Source organism: Indicator indicator, chromosome 2 (assembly GCF_027791375.1).
Source record: "Indicator indicator isolate 239-I01 chromosome 2, UM_Iind_1.1, whole genome shotgun sequence".
Classification (NCBI taxonomy): Eukaryota; Metazoa; Chordata; class Aves; order Piciformes; family Indicatoridae; genus Indicator; species Indicator indicator.
In genome coordinates this window covers 15,799,187-15,822,449 of record NC_072011.1, presented here as the reverse complement: position 1 = coordinate 15,822,449, position 23,263 = coordinate 15,799,187, and the positions used below count along the sequence as shown (strand labels likewise).

Sequence of the window (23,263 nt, the reverse complement as noted above, 5' to 3'; positions counted from 1 at the left end):
CAGACAAATACTTGTGACTTCTTGCCCATGAGACTCTCCTTGCACACCACTAATGTCATTAACTTACAAAGAATTCTCCTAAATTCTAGCTATGAATCATGCTCACTGTCCTTATGTATTGTAAACAGGGATGTATGAAAAGCTCCTGTTCTAGTTGCAATGCTGATAGCCAAAAGAATAGAAAAGCCTAATAGCTTAAATAAATTTAAAAATTTGGCTATTCTTGTTCACATTATTGTATCTTATACTTCCATCTGCTTTAAGCCAATTTTCTTATTCCCTGCAAATGCAAATCTTGCCATTTCATTTACAAGTTACAAGCTTTCCTGTTCTGAGAAAACAATTGCTTTCCAGGAAGTAATAGTATCAGAAGTTTTTTATGGCATTCGAGTTTACAAAACCAAAAGAAAACTAGTACAACAATGTTATCTTCCACTTAGAACTCACTTCTGCATGGTCTATATGGTCAATTACAGGCTGACTCTGTTCCTTCTGCATTTTAGTTTATTCCTGTTTCTTCTGCGTTTCAGAAGAAAGCAGAAGTTCATGCTTTCTTACTCAAGTGATGGTTCTTTTCTTTCCCTCACAATCTGAGGGAATGTTATATTAAAATAGACATTTGACTCCTTCCTCGAGTTGGTAAAACTGTGGTCTAGCTATTCCCTGCAACTGAAAAGGTTCTTCAGCTGATGTTCACAGTTGTGAGCTACAAGAGTGGCTCTAGGATGAAATTATAATGAGGAACTACCACTCAAGTGAGCTGCTTGAATCTTTCATTACACTGTAATAAAGCCCTGATCAGTCCTTTCCGCTGCTTGTCAGCATGACCAAATGCATTCTATTATTTTCAAGATCATTGCTGCAAGATGCAGTCTTAGTCTACACTGGAACAGGAGTGTAACTATAAATCATACATCCTGAAGATTTGCTAATAACATTAACGTAGAGGCTGCCAGTCACATAAAACTGGCAATTTATTCCAATTTTATTTTTCTCACTGAGTAGACCAGTACCTCAGCTACCAGAAGGGATATGTGGAATAAGAAATGCTAGAATTAGTGGACACCTGGATAAACAAAATCTATTTTGAAAAATCAACATGACTACTGTAAAGCAATATTTTGTCTTAAAAACCTCTTGGAGTTCTCTGCACAGCTCAGTCGTGCTATGTGGGTAAATGTGACCCAATTGACACAGTTCACTTGAATATCCAGAAATTTTCTGGCAAAGACTTTTCACCAAAAGAAACTAAGCAGCCATTACACAGTAAGGAAAGCTCTGGCACAGATAAATGACTTGTTAAGAGGTTAGGTGTAGGAACAAAATTGAAGGTGTAAAAAAGCAAGAAAGTCACCAGCAGAGTTCCACAGGGGTCTTTGCTGGGATCCACATTACTTACCATATGCAGAAAGTATCTGGAAGTAAGAGTACAGAAAAAGTTTGCTCATGACAGAAAGCTACTCCAGATAACAGATACCTTGAAGGCAAACTAAAGAACTGAAAATTAATCTTCTTACAGGACAGAGTGACTAAGCAATAAAACAATAAATAAAATCCAATATAGATAAGCGTGACAGTGCCCTGAGTGCACTGAAAGTCCTTAATTGGCTTTCCATTCTTGCTGGACATATGCTGTAGGTGTATTTGTCTCTGGTCTTGTCTCTTGCCACTCCTGATCTGATTTCTTGGATGGATTCTGGACCTGGTTCATTGTCTCACTGCATCTGTTAACCTAGCTCATAAATGGTGGCACTGCGCCTGGTCAGTGATCATCCTTTCTATGCTAGGGTTCACCCAGCTCCCAAATCCTTCCGCATCATAGGCCACCTAGCTCCTGCTGCTCTCACTTTGCTGACAGCCCAGGGCACATGTGGTGTCTCAGTCTGGGCTTCCATGAAGCCCTTGAGCCACGGGCAAACAGGTGTGGCTCCTGAGTTGGAATGGTCAGGGAAAGCAAGGGAGTACTCAAGCGCTCTTCAAGCTGGGCAAGAGTTGATGCAATGGGGAGCTCACAAAAATCTACAAAAGGTCTGTGGGTTCTGAAAATTGCCACAGTTATTAAATATTTCTGGAAGACATATTTGTCCTACCACTAGCTACATGTTTGGAGGATAAGAAAAACAATCTTAACTCTAAAGGAAATCCTTTTTCAAATATGATGTTAAGGATTACAATCCTTGTTCTTTTGGAGGATGTTGGCACCAAAGGCACTAAGGAAGCAGGGGGATGCTTGGCACTGCATGCCAGTTACAGCCTTTCATCTAGCAGAAGATCTTCACATCAAAGCTATCCTACCCTTGATGAAGTATATTTATTTACTTACTTATTTTATTTATTGCTGAAGAAGTAGATATCCTTCCATAAAATTCAGGGCACCCTGCCATTACTTCAGATGCACACAAATATTTTATGCATTTCAGAGAACCCCACTTCCTACCAAAATACTGCCATCATTCCAACCTCATTCTACATAGGACATCCTCATCCTGATTCCAATATTCCCCAAGTGCTCATCCAGAAATGAACACTGCAGTAGAAGCCTTAATATCTCTAGACAGATATTCTCTCTCTTTTGCTAAGTGTAACTTTGAATCCTCTGTTCCAAATGCAAAGTGTTTTATTGTCTTTTTTCAACATAATGACACAAATGAATCATCAATAAACTAAGACTTGCAGTGCCTTAGAACAACAGCAACACAAAACAAAATTAAAAAAAACCCTCATGTACAGTATTTCCCTGGAAAGAATATTGAAGAAGATGGAGGAATTATGCATTTCAAATATGTAACCTATGTATAGAATTAAAAAAAAAAGAAGGGAAAAAAAGTAATAGTAGCATTTAGGAAATACTACAACAGAATACCTCTCTTTTTAACTTTTTTAAAGCTTTTTTTAAACTTTTCATTATGAAATACTCTGTACTGGAGTTACACAGTTGTACAGAACCAGGTTGCTCTTGTTCTAACTGATGGGTCATTCAAAAGTCACAATAAATAAAAGTAATGTCCTTCTACTCTTAAGCAAATTGCTTCATAGTACAGTGGCTTGATTACTCCAATCACTGTCAATCATACCTTCCTTAAACATTCTCAAAAATACATCCTGATTAGGTGATAATAAATGAACCAAGACTTAACTGTGCTGCATTTCTGTGCTGCGTATGGGTTAAATTAAAATTCTAAGTAATCATCTCTAACAGTGACTATATCTGCACATACACATGCACACACACCTCAACACTACAAATCCCTTGCAGAAACATGCAGACATCATTAAGATTGCACAATCAACGACAACTGAAGTTAGGAAATACCAGAGTTAACCTTCCTTTGGCCTTTGCGCACAGATAATTGAAAAGAAATCTTCAATTACATAACAACACACTACATTTTTGCAGAACCTTATTCAGTGCACAGGAAGGACAAATCCCATTAAAAAAGGAACTTCTCAATATCCTGCTTTATGTCCATTCTTCAATGTGTCACCCTCAGCCTTGCAGCAATTTCAGTCCTCTCCTGCAGTTTCAGTCTTCCTCTTGATACAGAATCACTGATTCCCTCATGACCTCTTCTGTGGTGTTCATTAGTATAACACTTGAACATTTTTCTAGCAGTTATTAATTAAAAACTTATAATACAACTGTGAGGGGAAAAGTATTCTTAATTTAACAGAAGGGTACTTGGGGAATATAAAGATTGGAAGAATCCTCTGACTTTAAGTATCTAACTTCAAACACCCAAGACCTGACTTCATGATTTGCAGCATTATATAGAGGTTAATATAGTCAAACACAGTTCCTATTCACTTTAATTGCAATTATAGATGCAAATGCCTCTATAGCTTTAAATCAGGCACAGAAAATGAGACAAATTAAAGACATCCATAAAATTAATTTGCTCAGCCACCCCTAGGAGATAAGAGTAATAGCCAGCATTCACTTTTCTAGCACAGCCTTTGATCATCCTAACCAAGAGATCTTCCTGCAGTCAATGCCTTGTTTAGTGTACAGTCTGGCTATACATTAAGCAAAGATCTTAAAAAAGGCATTTGCTTTCAGCCTCTTGGCATATCTACTCTGAACAAAGCTGGAGGTCAACAACAAAAACAGGTGACTGCATCACCACAATGGATGTGAAATGGGAAATTCCACAGACCATCTGAATTCTTCAATGCTATTATTTCCAGATTACTGAATGATGAGCTTTCAAACCTTGTTACTTTCTTTATAATAATTTTCTTCCTAAAGCTTTTTTTCTGTTATTTAAAATAAGTGAAACTTTGAAAACTGCCACTATGTGACAATCAAATCTACCCCACTGGGTGATGCATTTAATTTCACTACACAGGTCTCTAACATTTCAACTGAAGTAGCAAGGGTTGATTATCATTCTCTATTTCAGTTTACTAGCTGAATCCCAATCTTTTCCTCACCTCCACATAAGACAGGAAATTATTAGCATGTAAAAAAAAGGTAAAGATTTTAGTCTGTTATAATTGGCCAAAATGAAGGGTTGTGTTGCTTTAAAGCAGTAACAGATAAGTAAGAGACATTTAATAGCACGTGAAATTCCAGAAATAAATGTGCTGTGTCATAATTAGGTAAGTTACACAGAAATGGCAATATCCATGTGTAATTGGGAGTCTGGATATTCATGCAAATCCCTCATATTGCTGCTGACAAAAAGGTGCTCACAAAGAGAAATGTTATTCATTCCAGTCTCATACAGATGTGTTTTTCCATGACCAAAGCAGTCCATACTCAAGAACATAATTTATTTATAGTGTGGACAAAGGCTCCATGTTATTGGGCTAGACTTATATATCTGTCAGTGCTCACAGGCAGTACTGGAGATCCACCTGCACAATCCAAATACACACTCAAGTGCTTCCATATAGATATTTGTCCTTAAACTGTTCCAACACTTTAATAGAGGAAAATGCTGAGCTAAGGTTTAAGTTGCGTCATAAATATATAATTTTTTCTAGATATTTTTATCAGTCATTTTAATCACATTATCTTTTCTTAATTGTATTTTTAAAGTAATGGCAAAGAACAACTCAAGTAATATTAATGGCAGTACAGAAGCATAGGGTAATGACCGATCCAACGTTCAAACAATACATCTCTGGTGAGATATGAAGAAGTATTAGTGTACTAATGGCACAGATTATCTCTTTGCATTTCAGGTAACTGGGTTTTGAATGTATAGATAACCTTGGCATACAAAGTCTATGTGCATAGCATTTGATTATAATGGTATTTGTTATTATTGGTATTCATATACACACTTCTAAATTTACACTCCTATACTGTAAGATTTATGAGGAATGACATAAATAGATTAACAGAAACTGTTCATGAGAACTACTGTGAGGGCAAATATTAAAAAAAAACCCACCCAAACTACAAAGAACAAATTGCAAGGACCACAGAAGGGCTTCTTGGCAAGAAAAAAAAGGTTCTTTTAATTTCCACTAACTGCTGTTAAATAATTTATGTTTGTGACTCAGAATGTTTGTGGGGTTTTTGACTAGATTCTAGTTCGAAACTTGTTTGCTTTTAAAACATGCAAGTTTATTTTCCATTCTGCTGTCACTGTATCATTCCTTATGATGAGTTCTGCAAAGGAAAGCTAATACAAATCTAATGTGAAACACCACAAATTGCTAAACCCAGATTTTTTTTTTTTACTTTGGCTTAATCCCTACTAATAGAAGATGTTTCTTCACATTTTCACATAGTTCAAGTGAATAAACACAGTAGCTGATTAAGATAAGAAGCATTGCAGACCTCAACCTAAAGATTAAAACTCTTCCAGGCTGAGCTGTCTTCTCACTAGGCATACACTACAGTGAAATATGAGGAACACTCAAAAAAAAAAAAATCTTTCATGCCACTGTAACAAAAAGCAATCTATTTAAAGAAGAAAAAGAAAGATTTCTGCTGTGTGTTAGGACTAAACATCAGGCAGACCAGGGTTGAATGTGTAGATAGAAACAAGAGTGGATGTCTGGATTCTTATGCTGTTTTAACTGGCTCTGCCAACTACTGAACAATCTGAACAGGATACAGTAAACATAGCCACAAAGAGGGCAATAGAGCAAAAATGCTGTCTTCACCTCAGCTCAGCTTTTTTTGAGTGCTGAGAATGCTCACTTGCCACTGGATCTCTGGGGATATAAGGTGCTCCTAACTCCTGTAAATGGTACCATGTTCTGCATAAAGCATGAACAGTGCTGGAAAAAAAAGTCAGTATTAGTCCTTCTAGAAGAGTTTGTGCAGTGTGAGTTTTTTGCAGGAGCTCAAGTCAATTCTTACGTACCAAGTTAAGATTCACATGACAGGGGGATTACACAGACAAAAAGCAGAATACAAAACCCTCTTCCATTTCAAGCTCACTGGGTGAGATCACAGCAATCTGCAGACAAACCCCACAAGATGCAGCATATAATTCCTGCCAACTGTACAAAGTAACTCTTTCGCTTCTTATGCCTCTTCCTTCCTGAGCACTGAACAGCAATGTTGTGGCACCATGCAAGTTAAATCTTTTAAAGAAGTGAGGCTGAACTTTGTCTTCCTGTGACATAACACGGCTTGTCTGAGACACTAACTTGCAAATAGTCTCTATTTGGACTTCTGAGGAGGGATCTTGACCATCTGAAGAACTTGAGAGTGTACAAGTTCATGGGACCCGATGGGCTCCACCCATGGGTACTGAGGGAACTAGCGGATGAGGACCCTAAACCCCTCTCTATTATATTACAAAAGTCATGCCAGTCCAGGAAGTCCCCACTGACTGGAAAAGGGGAAGCATAACTCCCATTTTCAAAAAGGAAAAGAAACATGATTCAGGGAGCTATAGGTCAGTCAGTCTCACTTCTGTGCCCAGTAATATCACAGAGCAGATCCTCCTGAAGGTATTGCTGAGACAGAAGAATAACAAAGAGGTGACTGGGTACAATCAACACGACTTCACCAAGCACAAATCCTGCCTGACAAACCCAGTGGCCTTCTATGACAAGGTCACAACACCAATAGACAAAGAGGAAAGCAACCGATGTAATTTATCTGGACCTGAGCAAAGCCTTTTTCAGTGTCCCACACAACATCCTGATCTCCAAGCTGGTAAAATATGAGTTAGATGGATGGACCACTTGGTGGATAAAGAACTGGCTTGATGGCCGTCCCCAAAAAGTGGCTGTCAATGGGTCCATGTCCAAATGGAGGCCAGTGACAAGTGGAGTCCCTCAAGGATCAGTACTGGAACCAGTCTTGTTCAACAGCTTTGTTGGTGACGTGGACAGTGGCATTGAGTGTACCCTCAGCAAGTTTGCTGATGACACCAAGCTGTGTGGTGCAGCAGACACGCTGGAGGGAAGGGATGGCAATCCAGAGGGACCTTGACAGGCTGGAGAGGTGGGCCCATGACAACCTCATGAAGTTCATCAAGACCAAGGGCAAAGTCCTGCATCTGGGTCAGGGCAACCCCAGACACCAGTGGGCAGTGACTGGCTTGAGAGAAGCCCTGAAGAAAAGGACTTGAGGGTGCTGGTAGATGAGAAGCTCAATATGAGCCACCAGTGTACACTTGCAGCCCAGAAAGCCAACTGTATCCAGGGCTGCCTCAAGAGAAGTGTGGCCAGCAGGTCAAGGGAGGTGATTCTCCCCCTCTACACCACTCTCCTGAGACCCCACCTGGAGTACTGCATCCAGTTCTAGAGCCCCTATTACAAGAAAGATCTGGAGGTGCTGGAATGTGTCCAGAGAAGGCCATGAAGATGATCAGAGGGCTGGAGCTCCTCTCCTATGAGGACACGCTGAGAGAATTGGGGTTGTTCAGTTTGGAGAAGAGAAGGCTCTGAGGCCTTCCAATATCTGAAAGGGGCCAACAAGAAAGCTGGTGAGGGACTTTTTAGGGTGTCAGGTAGTGATAGGACTAAGGGAAATGGAACAAAGCAAAAGGAGGGGAGATATAGATTAGACATCAGGAAGAAATTCTTCACCATGAGGGTGGTGAGACACTGGAACAGGGAGGTGGTGGAAGCCCCATCCCTAGAAGTTTTTAAGGCCAGGCTGGATGTGGCTCTGGGCAACCTGATCTAGTGAAGGGTGCCCCTGCCCGTGGCAGCGGGGTTGGAGCTCGGTAATCCTTGGGGTGCTTTCCAACACTGACAATTCTGTGGTTCTGTGATCTTGCAAAGTGTTCAATGTATCTTGGCTCTTATTCAAGGAAGCAGTAAGACTTGCACTGATTTGGTAGGACCAAATAAAAATCCATGTTATGCAATAGAGTTACAATGGAGGAACCACTACATTCTATACAGCTGAACGTTCACTGAAGAGTTTTCTTATGGCTTATTCCAAAAGCTATGCAAAACTATTTCAAGGCTAAAGCAGATCTGTCTCCATTTCACCATCCTTAAGCATAAAAAAAGCAAATGACATGCTTGCTATGGATTTATTTTATTAATTTTTTTCAACTGTGCTATTAATAAGAGCTACTTTACTTTCTTGGGAAAAAAGAAAAATCACTATTTAAGAAAATTTATTTTTAAAAATAGGAAAATATGGTAAATGTTTGAAATTAACATTGGCATTTTCTCCTTCAAATTCAGAATACTTATTAGATCAGAAAACTGATTATAATGATAAAGCAAGACAAATGTTTTGAAAACAATAGCTTTTGAAACTGGATTATTCTCAGCAACATTTCTGGCATCTGATACATTCCATTGCTCTGATGTGATATTCAGAAAAGATCTATGTAGCCAAGCACAAGAAAATAGGCCATCTTTTTTCCTAATATCTTGAGTTCATCTACTAATTACATAATTAAACTGCAAGTCACTCAATTCTAATGTTCTGTAAATAACATAGAACAATTTCAGATAATTTTGTTTAGGGAAGTAGTCAAAGTCAGTAACTACTGGAGATGCCTAAAAGAGGATGCTACTACATCAACGCTGCTACAAGGGGATGAAGAACCACCCAAACTAAACACAACCAACTAAGCCAGACATATATTATTTGCAGGTAACTTTTATGTTTCTAATGTTTGGCAAGGGATTGAGAAACCACTCATTTGGTATTACTTACACGTGAAAAATATGCAGATTTTATTAGAGGGATAGAGTGTATACAGAGAGATATTCATCTTTTTAATCCTCAGTACTATCTTATGATTTCCATGTGCCACCAAAGACAGAAATTCCTTATACCAAAGCTATTTCTACTATTTTGACTTTTCCTGAGACCCTTCTGAGAAGGTGGAAGGGTTAAATGCAATTCATTGCCACTGCAGGGGAATAATTACTTAACAGAAAAGTAATTTCCTATGCACACAGACAGAGAGAGGGAAGCTCTAATTGGTGGTATTGTTGCTATACAGTATCTTTACCAGAAGCACACACAACTCAAAATAAGATCAAACATCATGGCAATGTACTGCTGAAATCCGACAGGTCAAATTAAAAAGCCAACATTTTATAAACTATTTACATAACAAACTGTAACCACAGTGGCTGGTATCCCTAGCACATTTGAGGTACCAGGCCTATACATGGAAGGGATAGGGTTCATTGTTATAGTTACATTTCCTTTAAATATTTTAATTAGTAAAATAATATTTTGTTTTCTAAACACCCCACAACTTCAAACGCATTGTATGAATGATGCTTTTGTTCAGCACCAGCATTTTACCCTTTTACTTCTATATGCATATTAAAAATATGATTTCTTGAAATAATAATTCTCTAAGCCAAAGTTAAAATCCAAGACCAGTTGAACACAATTTGATCTATTTGTTCTTCGAAATATTGGATAGATGGACAAATATACCAGCACAAAATCTGTTATTTTAGATTTCACTACAAAGGACACAATATTGGTGTTCCTTGTGCATGACTCACCAGGCAAGGTGATTTCTGCATTCCTTGTATACTTCCAGTCTCTGTAAAGCGCAGTATGATGTATTACTAACATACTTTGGAATCAGAAGAAATTAGAAAACAAAAAAAAAAGTAAAAATACTTAAAAATTATACTCACTCACAGGCCCTTCCTGTAAGTTCATGAAAATGTGGAGAAAAAAACCCAAAACACCAAACAACATGAACAAAACCCACACACGCTTCCCCTCACTTCTCACACCACAAACCAAAAGTCAACCATGGGCTGATGCTTGTACAAATGCTTCTGTGATAACTTCAAACATGAGGCCTTTTTCACCACCTAAAAATCAAGTTCAGATTAAAAAATGACTTCAGCTTTATAGTATGGATTTGTCACTGCACAGCCCTTAATGAGAAGAGCAGTGAGAAGCCAGAGCATGCATCTGAACAAAACAAACTCTGTTCAAGATAGGGTGCTGCAGTTTTCTGTGTGACACCCATTAAGAAGCATATTCATGAGGGAAAAATCTCGAATTGGAAAACTCTGATGGCATTGTATCCTTTCAGAAACTAGGTCAGTTGTGTGACAATCCTTTCACGGATCTGCCCTGTGTTCTGCAGGGTATTCTTGCAGATATTTATCCCTGAAAAGCAGCTGGTTTACAATATACTGGAAGACAAATGACTACTTTAAGGGTGTCCAGAGAAGTAGTTTCAAGAATGGGAACTAACTTTCTGCAACCCTTTAAAAGAGTAAAATGTTTTCCAACACACTTTTTCAGTCTACAAAAACTTCCAAATACATACTTTCTCTGAAAACATGCCATGCTGACACTTCCATAGAATATTAAGTATCTTACATCCTAATTTATATAAGTGTAGTTTAGGAGTATTAAACATCTGAGTCACCACCATGGTGTCCTCTCTTGCCAGAGCTATTTGTTGCACCAGAATTTGGACAAACCAGTAAACAGTGGAAAAGATGTTCAGAAATTACCAAAGGGAAAATGTTTAGGGGTTGAAATATTGAAGACAATTAGTAAAATTGTTTTCAACTAAGAAATTGAAAATGGTCAACATACAGCTAAAGGTGCTCTTGTCCAGACAAGATGAAAGAAACAACAAGATGAAAGATGACCAAAAAAAGGAGTAGAAGTTCATTGTGGTACTAAAAAGTTATAATGGGAGTTGGGTTCAGAGTGGAAAGTGACCTGATTCTTCATGAGAAGACCAATAAAATGAATTAGTATGAATGATACCTTGAGTCCAGACCACATAAGCATAATTCTAACTATGAATTATGCACTTAATTTTCCTGTTCTGCAGGAAGAGTTTGAGCTTAGTCTGTCATTTACAGGAACTGAGCAGACCAGAGAGCATTGAATCCAGACAAAACAAGAAGTGTTTCTAAAAGCCCTGCCTTCTCTTGATATGAGGGCATATATAATCATATTTAGGGCAGGAAAAGTAGTTTTAGTTCAATGTATCACAGTAATGGATGTGCTTCTCTCACCTAACACCCTTATTACAGTAATATTTTAGTCAACTGTAGACAATTTTTAAAGCCTATAACTGAAAAATTTTCTTTTCCTGTAACAGGAGAGATATTTTTCTCTTCTACAATGAGAAGAGAAAATTCTGAAACAGTACAGGCAGATTATTTAATCAGAAGTATTTTTATAAAAAATATTAACAAGGTAACAGACATCTCTATGCTGGGGTTGCAAGAAAAACTCAAATGTTAAGATTTCAGTTATCAGACAGTGATTACCGAGGCCTTGATCTAGTGCACATTACATGTGACACCTTATGCAAATCACTTAAGCAATCCAATATTCTAGCAACACAATCATGGGTATAACAATATTCATCCAAAACCTGCAAGATCAGCCTTTCTTATTAATTGACAAGCGATGACTTTACGGTAGTAACCACTCACACTTCTAAAAGATCCACTAGTATGTGGAATCAATCATTGTAATTACTCTGTATTAAGTGTAATACATACTAAAATGCATGTCATGTGATTGCTAGAATTACACATGAGGACTTTTATCTAGAAAGCTGTTCTATTCCCATTTAAAACCCTCACCTGGTAATGCAACATTTCTCACATTACTAATCCACAAGAGAAAAAAAAGTGACATTTGCAAAGACTTTTAGTAAGACAGAAACTCATTTTGTTCTAAAATGTTCATTTGCTTTACTGAAAGCAATTGCTGAATACCATAAAGAATTAATTTCTTTACATAATACCCTCTCTGAGAGACAGCCTTTTGCAAAGCACAGTCCAGCTGGCCACAAATTATTTAGGGGGACTATTGCTGGATAGAACTCTGAGCTAGATACTTTTGATGTCATCGTCATAGACGATATTGACAAACTGCCAAATTCTCATGTGGCTATGGTTTTCATTTGTAACAGTGAACAGAAAAAATATGGCAAAAATAAATTACACACACATTCTAAAAATCTACAGTTCACAAAGACAGGACCTTCAGTGAAAGGTATATTCTTCAGTGAAAGGTACATTCTTTAGCCTATCTTCCAATGAAGGAGTGCAAAGATCCTGTAAGATGAGTTCCTAGTCACTTTTTAATTTCTGTGATGTTTCACAGTATTTCACTTGTTTGGCAGAGACCCTGTAAGATGAGTTCCTAGTCAGCTTTTAATTTCTGTGATGTTTCACAGTATTTCACTTGTTTGGCTGCAGGTGCATAGCAGAGGAAAGAGGAAAAAAAATCATTGCGCTTTTAAAGCAACACTGTTATGGTTAATGCAATAAGGTCCAAACACTTTAGGGAAAAGAACTATCAGCTCCATCAAAAAATTATAGCAAAAAGAGTAAACAGAGGTAATGAGAGGCAGCTTCCTGTGAAATTCATTCCAACAGTGATTTACTTTTATATTAACGAACTGTCAACTAAGGGAAATACAACAAAGCCAACTAGTAACCTTTTCCTCTGCAAGATTTAAATGAACAGTCATTTTAAACACATGCCTCAAAACAGTAGAAATTTAGTTATTAAACAGAACATAAAGGATTGCTTTTGATTTGTTTTGTTTACACTACATTAAAATATAAAAGGCTGTCAGAGAGAGGGGAAATAACTATACTTTGGAGCTATTCATTAAATATCCAAATTCGTTCTGATTAATCTCTTAATAACACACGATATAAGTGAGCCTGTGTAAGGAAAAGACTGCCAGATTGAATACTTTTTTAAAACTTTTTATTTTTTCTTAGTTTTTCCATAACTTCAGAAACATTCATTTCCATGCCTTAGTCAGGAATAGCCTTTTTTTGTTCACTCTGCTCAGCTCATTCCTATTCTGGGGACACCACAGAAGTTTCAAAAAGCATCAGTAATAATGTTATAAAATCATCCCCCAACTCTCTGCCAAATGCAATGTTTGTGCTGACTGGTTTAATATCTTGGCACTTTGGTAGATAAGGAAGATAAAGGAATGTGCTGACCGCCACTTCATCATTCGCTTGGCAATTCGGTCCTCGTCTAGGGTAGGCAGTTTCAGATCTTTGGTGAGAATACACACTTCCTGACTTGGGACATACCAGATAAAACCCAATCCATTTTCACAGATGGCAACGTGACTAACTCTTGCTGCTAGCCACTGGTGGCATGAGAAATATTTCTCACCATACCCTGTCCTATCTCTTAATAGTCTCCTGAGCCTGCAGAGTCACTCTGAAACCCTCCCATAATGCCTTCTTTACACAGGCCCAATTAAGGAACATGATGCACAGAGATCATTCTACATTGGAGACCATTATGAGCCATGAAGGTGAAGGACCTTTCAGTTTTGTTCCTCTCACTTCTCTTTTTCTTGATGAATTAAAGACACCACAAATTTTTTGCTCTGAATTGCCACTAAAAAAAATGAAATTAAATTGTCAGTGCTGTAATAAAACTGAAACTTACTGTTTGGTTAGCTCCTGGGAATTGATTAAAGCCCTTTGAAAACATGGACATGTGACTACAGATACCAACCCACTTTACTGATGGATGAACACAAGACAAACGCTTGCTCTGGCATTAGCTACAGACAAATTAATTCTATTTTATGGGGCATAATGAAGATATAGGGTAATAAGATCTGTAGATGTACTCATGGCTTTATTAAAACAAATATTTCCCACATACTGAGTAAAATTAAATACGGTTGCACAGCAGTCAAACTTTAAAATAGCTATTGGCTCTTACATAATTATGTATCTATTGATGACAGAAGAAGGTAAAAACTCCAATGAGAATGTTGAAATCTCTTCAAAATTTGCAAGTCTTCAAAGCCCTGGAAGTCCAGTACCAACAAGAGACTTGAAAACTAGACTGGAAAGTAATTAAGCAAACCGTAATCTGCTTTTAATGTTACTGAAAAAATGTTCATTTCTGCTCCTGGGCTACCACAGAGGGCACAGTGAAACCCAAGAGACAGTACAATATTGAAACATTAGACATTTTACTACAAGAGCAGAAAAGCCAAAAAGGTGAAACTGAAAAGAACACTTTTTGTGAGGTTACACGTATCTGAAGCAACAATTTTTACCTGCTTCTTCCTTATGTCAGATAAAAATGAAGCGTTGCAATAGGACAAACACCAACATAATTTTGCAGGCACAGCAAAAGCACTGTCATATTCTGAGAAGTGTAATTTTTAATATATCTCCTCATTTCCCAGATTTTGAACCAAAATAGATTCTACGGGGCAAAGTTCAAGAAAGCACTATAGAAACTAGGGGAATTTGGGAACCCTCTAATGTCTTTCTCAGTCCCAAGGGAAGAGGACCACAGATTTAAAACATTTCTGGCAAATATTACTATACATTCCCAAAGATTGAGATTCCTCAGTCTTCCCTGGCAATCTATTCCACTGCTATCTATACCTTTCGATGAGATGTCCTCCCCTCATTTATCTTGCTGTAATTTAAGACCATTAGTTTTGCTCTTTCATCTGCCTAAAAATATCAGTCTATTCCTTCCCACTGAAGCTCTCTCTTTAAATATTCTCAGTTCCTATACATTGCCCCTTCTGCCTACTCTAGACTAAGAAATCTTAGTTCCTTCTCTCTGCCCTCATTAGTCATGTTTTCCAGAATGCTGTTCACTCTTTTTGTTCTGTTTTGGGCTGTCTTAAACCAATGAAACGTACATACAGACAAAAAGTTAGGCAATTCTGAATCTCAGATTAAAAAAACCAAAACACCATTTAATTAATTCTGTTTAAAACTCCACTGTTCTAACAGCTCAACTTCTATATAGTGCGTTCACTGGAAGACAGACAAGCTGTTTACAAGGAAGGCAAGACATACACTCATCATTATAGTAGGGAAACTGAGGCACAGCTAAGTGACTCACTGAATGCCTACCCCAGACAGGAATGGAAACCTGTCAAGTTGCTCACTGAGCTGCTCTGTAATTTCACCCCATGTCACAACACATGACCTGAAGCCAGTATGCCCAAATAGTTACAGCTGTTGAGATTTAAAATAAAGTACACAATGTATTTTTTCATTATTTTTATGATTTCTTTCTAAGTGTCAGAGTCCATCCATTGATTCATCTGAGATATTCTGAGATTACACTTCACTGCTGCACCTGCTTGTCAATGACCTTACTGATCAATTTGTTGCTAAACAGTCTTTTCTCAGACCATGCTGCTCCTGTTCAAAGTTTTCTGCTGTGCAATTCTTCTCCTAAGCTTTGTTCCTGAAAGCAGGGCAAATCCTTTAGTTCTTCTCAAGTCAAACTATAAAATTCTTTCTTTTGCATTTTCTGTCATGTCACAGCATGGCTGACATTTTTATCCTTATGAACAGCCCCTTAAATAATCCATATAATCTGCATCTGATGATCTTAATCCCTCACTTGTATGTAACCTCTTCTATGCAAAGCTTAACAAGCCCAAATAGCTTTCTAAGCTTAAAGCTCACTAGTGAAGCTGGATGAATATCAGACTTTTTATGATATTTCTACCATAAGCTGCCAGAGAGATTATGAATACCATACGAATCCGCAGCCAAAGTGACCAATACATTTTAAGAACACAAAAAATACAGAAGCAGCAGTGTTTCCCACCTTGTCTGCTGTGCTCTATTAAAAAGAGGGCTCCATTTTGCAGCGTAACGTATGGCTTTACATCAACATAAAAAGAAACACAAACCCTGAGGGTCTACAGGCTAGTTTGGCCAAATGAGAGGTTGCTGTAAAGGTGAATGTCTCATTTTCACTTCAATCAAGTATTATGAGCAGACTATTTACAGTTTCCTTCAGTGCTGAACAGCAAACGACTGTCTATTGACCCGGGGTGTTTCCAGTGTACCTTACTTATCTTCTCATCATTCAGATAGGGAAATGTCTTCTCCATTTATTGAAAATATTAAAGCAAATTAAAGCAAGAAAGAAAAAGCTCCCAGGGGCACATGTTTGAGACGTAAAAGGTCTCTCCTCTGACTTCCATCCTAACTACCTTCCATCATAACCACATGGTTATGAGTCTTCTACACGCTAAACCAATGCTTTAGAAAAGAGTACAGACAGTACCTATAGCAGAGACTAAATTATCTAGAATGCTTTGGTTGCTTTCATCAATCCAGTGGCTCCAAACACTTTATTGCTGAAGCAGTCAGCCAGGAGCATATATGATTTTGTGGAAGTGTATCTTGGAGTTTGGCATGGGGCTTTTTGACATATCTGCTTTTCCTGTAACAGCACAGGTAGCCACAGTGTGCTGATTAGTTGATTGCACAAGTGAGCTGTAGGTGGTTTCTCTGTCCCCATGCATACTGGCTAGGACCTTCTGGCTCATGGGACTTACTCTTGCTGTGTCACCTGCACTTTGAGTAACTAAACTTTTATCAAAAGAAATTATCAAAGACTAATAGTCTTTGAGTCTTAATGTTCTACTCACTAGATAATAGCCCACAGTAGCTGCAAATTACAGCAGCTTTTGCTGATTTACTTTATGCTGAGAATGGCAGCTGCATGGCCCAGGATCACATATGGCCCAGGAACACAGGGACAAAGGCTACGAGCCAGTGGAGCCACAGGTGAGAGTTGGGTCCTAAATGCATTTCTGGCTCCACAATTTAATGGAAATGGAAAACACCGATCAAAGTGGCATGAAGTTGGAAGCTGCTGTTGAACAGCTACTGCATTGTTTTTTCTCTAAACAAAAAGGGCAGGTTTAAAAAAAGAAAACAAAAAGAAAGGTTTTTTTGAGGGGAAAAAAAATCAAAGAAACTAGACACTCTTTCTATATATAAACCATCATTTTTCCAATGGCAAGTCTGTAACAGCAGAACTACCCACTTGATATGGAATTAGCTGAGCACTACAAGCTGATCCAAAATTTTCATATGCTCCAGAATAAACTCCAGAGTTTTTTTTTCCAGCAAAGCAGCTGGAGCTGCTAAAATACTTTGCACTCTAGTGGTTAGGAAAAGACATTTAGTAAATGTAATCTCTCCTTCATATATTTAAAGAAAAGAGTCCCAACACATTGTATTACTCTGTACTCAAGTGCCACTACGTGATGGTAAATTTAAATTGCTTGTCCTTTACAGTGTGTGATTGTATTTATGTACATATAGCTTGCTGAGAAATGTTTCTATTATTTGAATTATAAAAGTGATTAAAAATACTAAGCACACCACAGTAATTTTACAGCTTTGAACTAGAAGGAAGGGCACACATAATCTATAGGCATAAACAGTAATGTGGAAAATAAAAGAATTATGTGATTACCCCTAGTATTCCAAGAACCTGAAGAAATTCAAAAGAAAGGTAAGCATTAACAAGGTAAAAGCAAAGGAAGAGCACAATTAAAAAACTAAAAAACCAAAGTCAAAGAAAAAATATTAATAGCAAAATTATAAAAAACCAACAAAAATGAAAATCATCAGTAGCAGAATATGACCTAATCTATCAAATCACAACTAACAATTATGTCACTTTCATCAAGATGTTCCACTGTAGATAATTCAGTCATACAAATGCATAATCCTTAGTCACCAAAACTTTAAGCAACAAAACATTTATTTAAGCAACAAGATAATTTGCTGACTTACCTACTTGCTGCATGCATACAATATATGCAGTAAACAAGCAAAGACAGTGCTGCAGCTTCCATTTCCAGTGATAGCACCACATTTCACTTAGATGAAACATCCTTCTGGAAAAAAAAAGAAAGCTTTACAACAAGCCAAAAAAAGGGGGGGGAAAGATGTAGATTTTTTTTTTTGAGATTGTAAAGCTTTAGTTTACTTATTTACATATATGCTGTTTACATATGTAACACATACATATTTTTTATTAACTCTACAAAGATGGGAGGTGAAAATCTGCATCTGCCCTTAACCAGCCTTCCACATTTTTCAGTGCTAGTATCTTGATATCCACAACATTTTCTGCTGACAACTTTAATGAAAATCCTGAAACTTTCCTTGCCAAAATCTAAGGGCTCATATGGGCTGACACAAAGGCCAGGGACTTCTATATTATTTTATAAAAGAAATAAATGCAATTATACAAAAAAATCTTTTATCAGTTATAGCTTCAAGTTTCCTTTGCCTTGAAGCATTCATGACATTTAATGACTCAATGAAAATGTTTCCTCCATAGTGGGCAGAAGAGGAAGCAAGAAAGACCCAATAAATTTCATCAGACTTGAAACCATGTATGAAAAAATGAATGGTAATCCATTACATTCCTGTCTCATTCTGTTTAAAAAGTTAGCAGCAACCAAAAGTAAGCAACAAGTAAGAAAACACAACGTGCAGTATTTTGACTGAATCCTTCCCCTCCTATTTGGCAATAACTGGCTTTTGTTCAGTAAGATATTATCAGCTTATACTGGGACAAAATCTCTAACAGAATCCCCAAAATATTTCACAAGTTATTCCCAGTAACAGCATGTGAAGAAGGACCACAAATGAATAGTCATGAAGAAACACCAATGAACACAAATGTTTTCCAGGTTAGTGCATATTAAACACAGAAAAAAAAGACAGGTATTTGGAATGGCCACTGATATGATTTATTGGGATGGAAATGTGAAAGCTAAGTAAAAGAAAGTACAGAATTCATCGTTATTATCAAGAAAATTCATTTTTCTTAAACTTGGGAGAACAGTCTTTCCTCTACACCACAGACATTGCTGTGAAGCCGCCTGTGAAACCAGGAGACGGGGGGGGCAAATGTAAGTCCTTTTCAAATATCAGCTTCTGTTTCTTCCCATAGTGGAGTTCTGTAACATAGACAAGCCAACCCTAATGCTGCAAGATAAACCATTGTGATAGAACAACTAATGTTTCAGTTTTAAAAGTAGCATTTCATCAAACTACTCCTGTGGGCAACGTGCCAATGGGCCCAGGTAAATGGCACTTCCAATAGACTGCTACAGTCAGTTAGGTTTCCCTTCAGTGCAGTGTTACATAGCACAAGTCTCTGATTACAAAAAAAGCCCAGTTCTTTATGGGGAGTTGTATCAAATTAGGAATTTGAAGCGGATTTATTTTTCTGAGATATTGTAAAGTCAAACTTAACAAGTGTTGAAGACAAGCACAGAAAACACTGGGCTCTAAAATACAAGAATCTCTTTGATGAAGCCAGACACACAAAATAACCAGATTATCAAACAATAGAATTATTGTCCTTCACTTAATGACCTAAAAATCCCTATTAAAATCTCAAGACACCAGAATGATGAGGTTTGAGCACAGTTACTGTTCAATGTATATAATTAATAAATCCACAATACTCTTAATATTTATCTAAAAAATTACTTTGGAGTCCTTTTAAGACATAAAGAACAGTTTTATGCACATGCGTACGCAGACAACATGCACATATCCTCACAGAGTGGCGAAGTGAAAATGCCGAAGATAACAGCATGACATACCAGAGATACAAAATATTGGTGTTTCTACAGAAGAGGCTGCACTACTGCCAGGATACATGCCAGCCTGCTGCATAATCTACCAATGCAAACCTGTCAAAGTGAGTGAATTACTGGGTTTTGTTTGTTGTTTTGCTCTGAGCAAACACAGTTAAAAGTATCAGACTAGGAAACAGTTGCAAACAATTATTTATTAACTCAGAAGAAATCTATGTTGATTTTCATGGTATTGATACATTTTCAACCTGTAATACAAAATTATCCCTGTTGATTCCTCTGAACTCAGATGTTTTTGCTCATTGCATAGCTGGAGAAGCCACGACACAACTTTTGAGATACTCAAGAAAAACTAACATGACAAGTTTGTGCTGCCTAGGTATGGAGTAAATCTATCCAGTCACATGGCCTTTAGTGCCTTTCTGAAGAATCTGAGATTCTGTGTTAGTTTGAGAGAGCTATTTAAATTTGGCCAATTTCTGTTAATGTTTACTTGCATTGAGGTAACACTTAACAAGCCAGTGGTGTTAGTTTACAGTTTGTTTCCTCATCCTCACTCTTGTAAAAAGCACAAGTCATGAAAGGTTTCAAGAACATGGATAATAAAAACAGAGCAGAGCATAAATAAGTGCAAGTAAGGGAGAAAGGAGTAAGTACAACGGGTTTTCCCCAGAGAAAAAGGGTAGGGAATTTTACAATTGCAATAAAACGTATACAATCCTTCATCACAATAAACTAATATGTAAAAAGTAGCAAGCCTGTCTTTTCTACTTACACTCCTTCTGCTGAAGAATAAAACCATTTTCTTTACACATCATCTCAGTTGACATGAAAGAAAGGTTTATGAAACTAAAACAAGAATGACCACAGAAGTAGCATGATACCAAAATGCTCCACTAATGCAGGAATCATGAGTAAAATCTATTTCTTTTTCAGAGGATTTTCAAATATCTATGCTACAGAGCATAATGTCCAGCTGAATGCCATAAATGACTGAGGAAATCAGTTCTTTACATAGATTTTGCATAGACAAAGACAAAATTTAGAAACCTGATTGCTCATGGCTGTGATGTGTGTGACACCCCTGTTCACACAAGAAGTTGTCAGGGATGGAAGTCAGATAACACATTGCCAAGAAAAAGGCTTCTCCTGTAACAAAACTCATCCCTGATATTTTTATAATGTGACATCCCAATTGGCAGACAATAACAAAAACAAGCCAGAGCAACGACTAAATACTTCCCAGATATTAACAACAATCCAACTTAGCTGCACATGTTATTCACCCATCAAAGCCAACTACATTTATATTTAGTTTAAGGTTAATCTTCTTGATTATTACTGTAAATTAACATCTGGAACTGAATACAAACAGCATATGAATAACTAAACAGAAAAATTAGCAAACAGTTCTGGGCTAGTTTATAGCTTACCCAGGGATTATATGGTCCCCTGTTACAACAGCACTGACTTGATAGCCCAAGAAACCCCTTTGGTATTGTGTTCCTAAGTAGAACTAAAAGGATGTGTTCTGTTGTTTAATATTCACCAATGACATAGAGAATGGATGTAACAACAGCAATGTACTAAAACACATTCACAGTTTAAGTACGCAAAGCAGTCCATAATGAGGATTCTCAGAACATGTACAGATTATTTCAGTCTTTCAACTCTGAACACATCAAAATTGCTGAACATGGTTGGGTTTTCGTCTCTATTTTGTTTCCCTTTAAATGAAAAAGCCTTGTTCTGTTCCCAGCTAATAAGACACTAGCAGCTCCAAATAAATCATTTTACTTGGGAACTGTCAGAACACCTACGGTAGGAGTACATCCATTACAGTTGGCTAAGTCTCACGACAAAACTCCCCTCTTAACATTTGGTTTTGGTGGTGGTGGGGTTTATTTGGTTGTTGCATGTGTGTGTAAGGGGGTTAAAAAAAAAAAAAAAGAAAAACTACAAAGTGACCTTCTATGGAGTTTGACAGAACGACTATTTTTTCTATGGACTTGCACTATTCCAATTGCAGACACTGTGGGACACGGACAGCTATGCACTCTAGCTACAAATTCAATACAGTCCAGTCCACAGCTACTTTCATTTCTATAACATAGGAGACAATGAGCTTATTCACAATTCATTTCAGAAGAGCAAAATAGACATGTAATTTATCTAAACCATAAATGGATGGCAACTTGACATAGTAGGAATCTTGCTACATCTAACTACTAAACCTTGTATTCTCCATGCCAGCAGCCAGCTAAAACACCATCATCACTTTTTAAAGAGGATACAGCTCTGCAAGAAAATATGCACAAAATGGGAATAATTCTAGACTATTTCACTTGTACACTGTATGGCCTTAAAACATGCACAACTTATTTGACTACTTCATCGTCCTTGTTCAAAGCTTCAGCGAAGTTCCCCAGAGTAGGATGTGAACTATGCCTCAGGCAGGCTGACATGACTTTCTTTGGTCTTTTATATGTCTAAAGCTATTAAGGAAAAATGTTGCTGACATTTTAAAATAAAAAAAAAGATAACATCAATTTCACAATTCTTTTTTTTCCCCTCTCATATAGGTTGTAAACAAGAAGACTTTAAGCTTAATCATGTCTAAGTGGAACTACAAGTGAAAGGTGATTACAACTCACAGTTTAGCTCCTGCAGGTTAAGAGTCGATTTTAACTTTGAAACTCTTGCTTTAAACTCAAAAAGCACACGAAATGTCTTGAAAAAATAATCACACAATGCCACTTAAAAGTTTGATTTTGTTAAGTATTACTTGCTCTCTTACTCTTCCAGTCAACCCTGAAAACACCCTCACAGTCATCGAAAAAGATGAAAGACATAAGACATTGCTTTTTAATTGAAACAGTGCCAACTGTATCAGATCCATTTTAGTCCTTTGGCTTTCCTTTCAAAATTAACTTTTCCCAGTTGCAGGAAACTAACCTGCTGGCCGTTTGCAACTCTGGAGGACTGCGACGCTAGGTCTTTAGGAACTCCTCGTTTCTGCCTTAACTTACTTCACCGTGCACTGTTAGAAAACCCTACCCTCTTCCCCTTGGACCCATTCCCTTAAGCCCAACCAGAGCTCCCCTCCCTCCTCCGGCCGTGAACGCACCGGTGAAATGCCTAATCCCAAACTTCAGTACCTCGCTTTACCTTCGGTGAGAGCCTGTCAGGAAAGGCAAAACATATCGGGGAAGGCGCTCAGCGGCCACCGGAGTGGCCCGCCCAGGACCAGGAGGCGTACGGACAGGAGGGAGAGAGGGAGGGCCCCGATGCGACCCGCCCGCGGCACCCCCGACCGCCCCTGGCCCCCAGACAGCGACGGAGCCCCGCGGTGCCTCCTCTCTGACGAGCGCTGCGGGGAGGGAGGAGCGGCGGGGCTGGGAAGGCTTCGTGGAGACCGCGCGGCCCTCCCTCTCTCTTTTCCCCCTGCTTGTTGCTGGCAC

The 23,263-nt window shown here is 37.9% G+C and overlaps 1 protein-coding gene across 1 annotated transcript in view; it reads right to left on the bottom strand.

Moving 5' to 3' along the window:
• ADGRG6 (adhesion G protein-coupled receptor G6) overlaps window positions 1–18,076 on the bottom strand; it is a 105,335-nt gene extending 87,259 nt beyond the window's left edge. The window contains exon 1 of the mRNA XM_054393684.1: window positions 17,977–18,076. Within this exon, the coding sequence (XP_054249659.1) occupies window positions 17,977–18,076 (100 nt within the window). The remainder of the gene's footprint in view (window positions 1–17,976) is intronic.
• Between the last annotated feature and the right edge of the window lie 5,187 nt (window positions 18,077–23,263).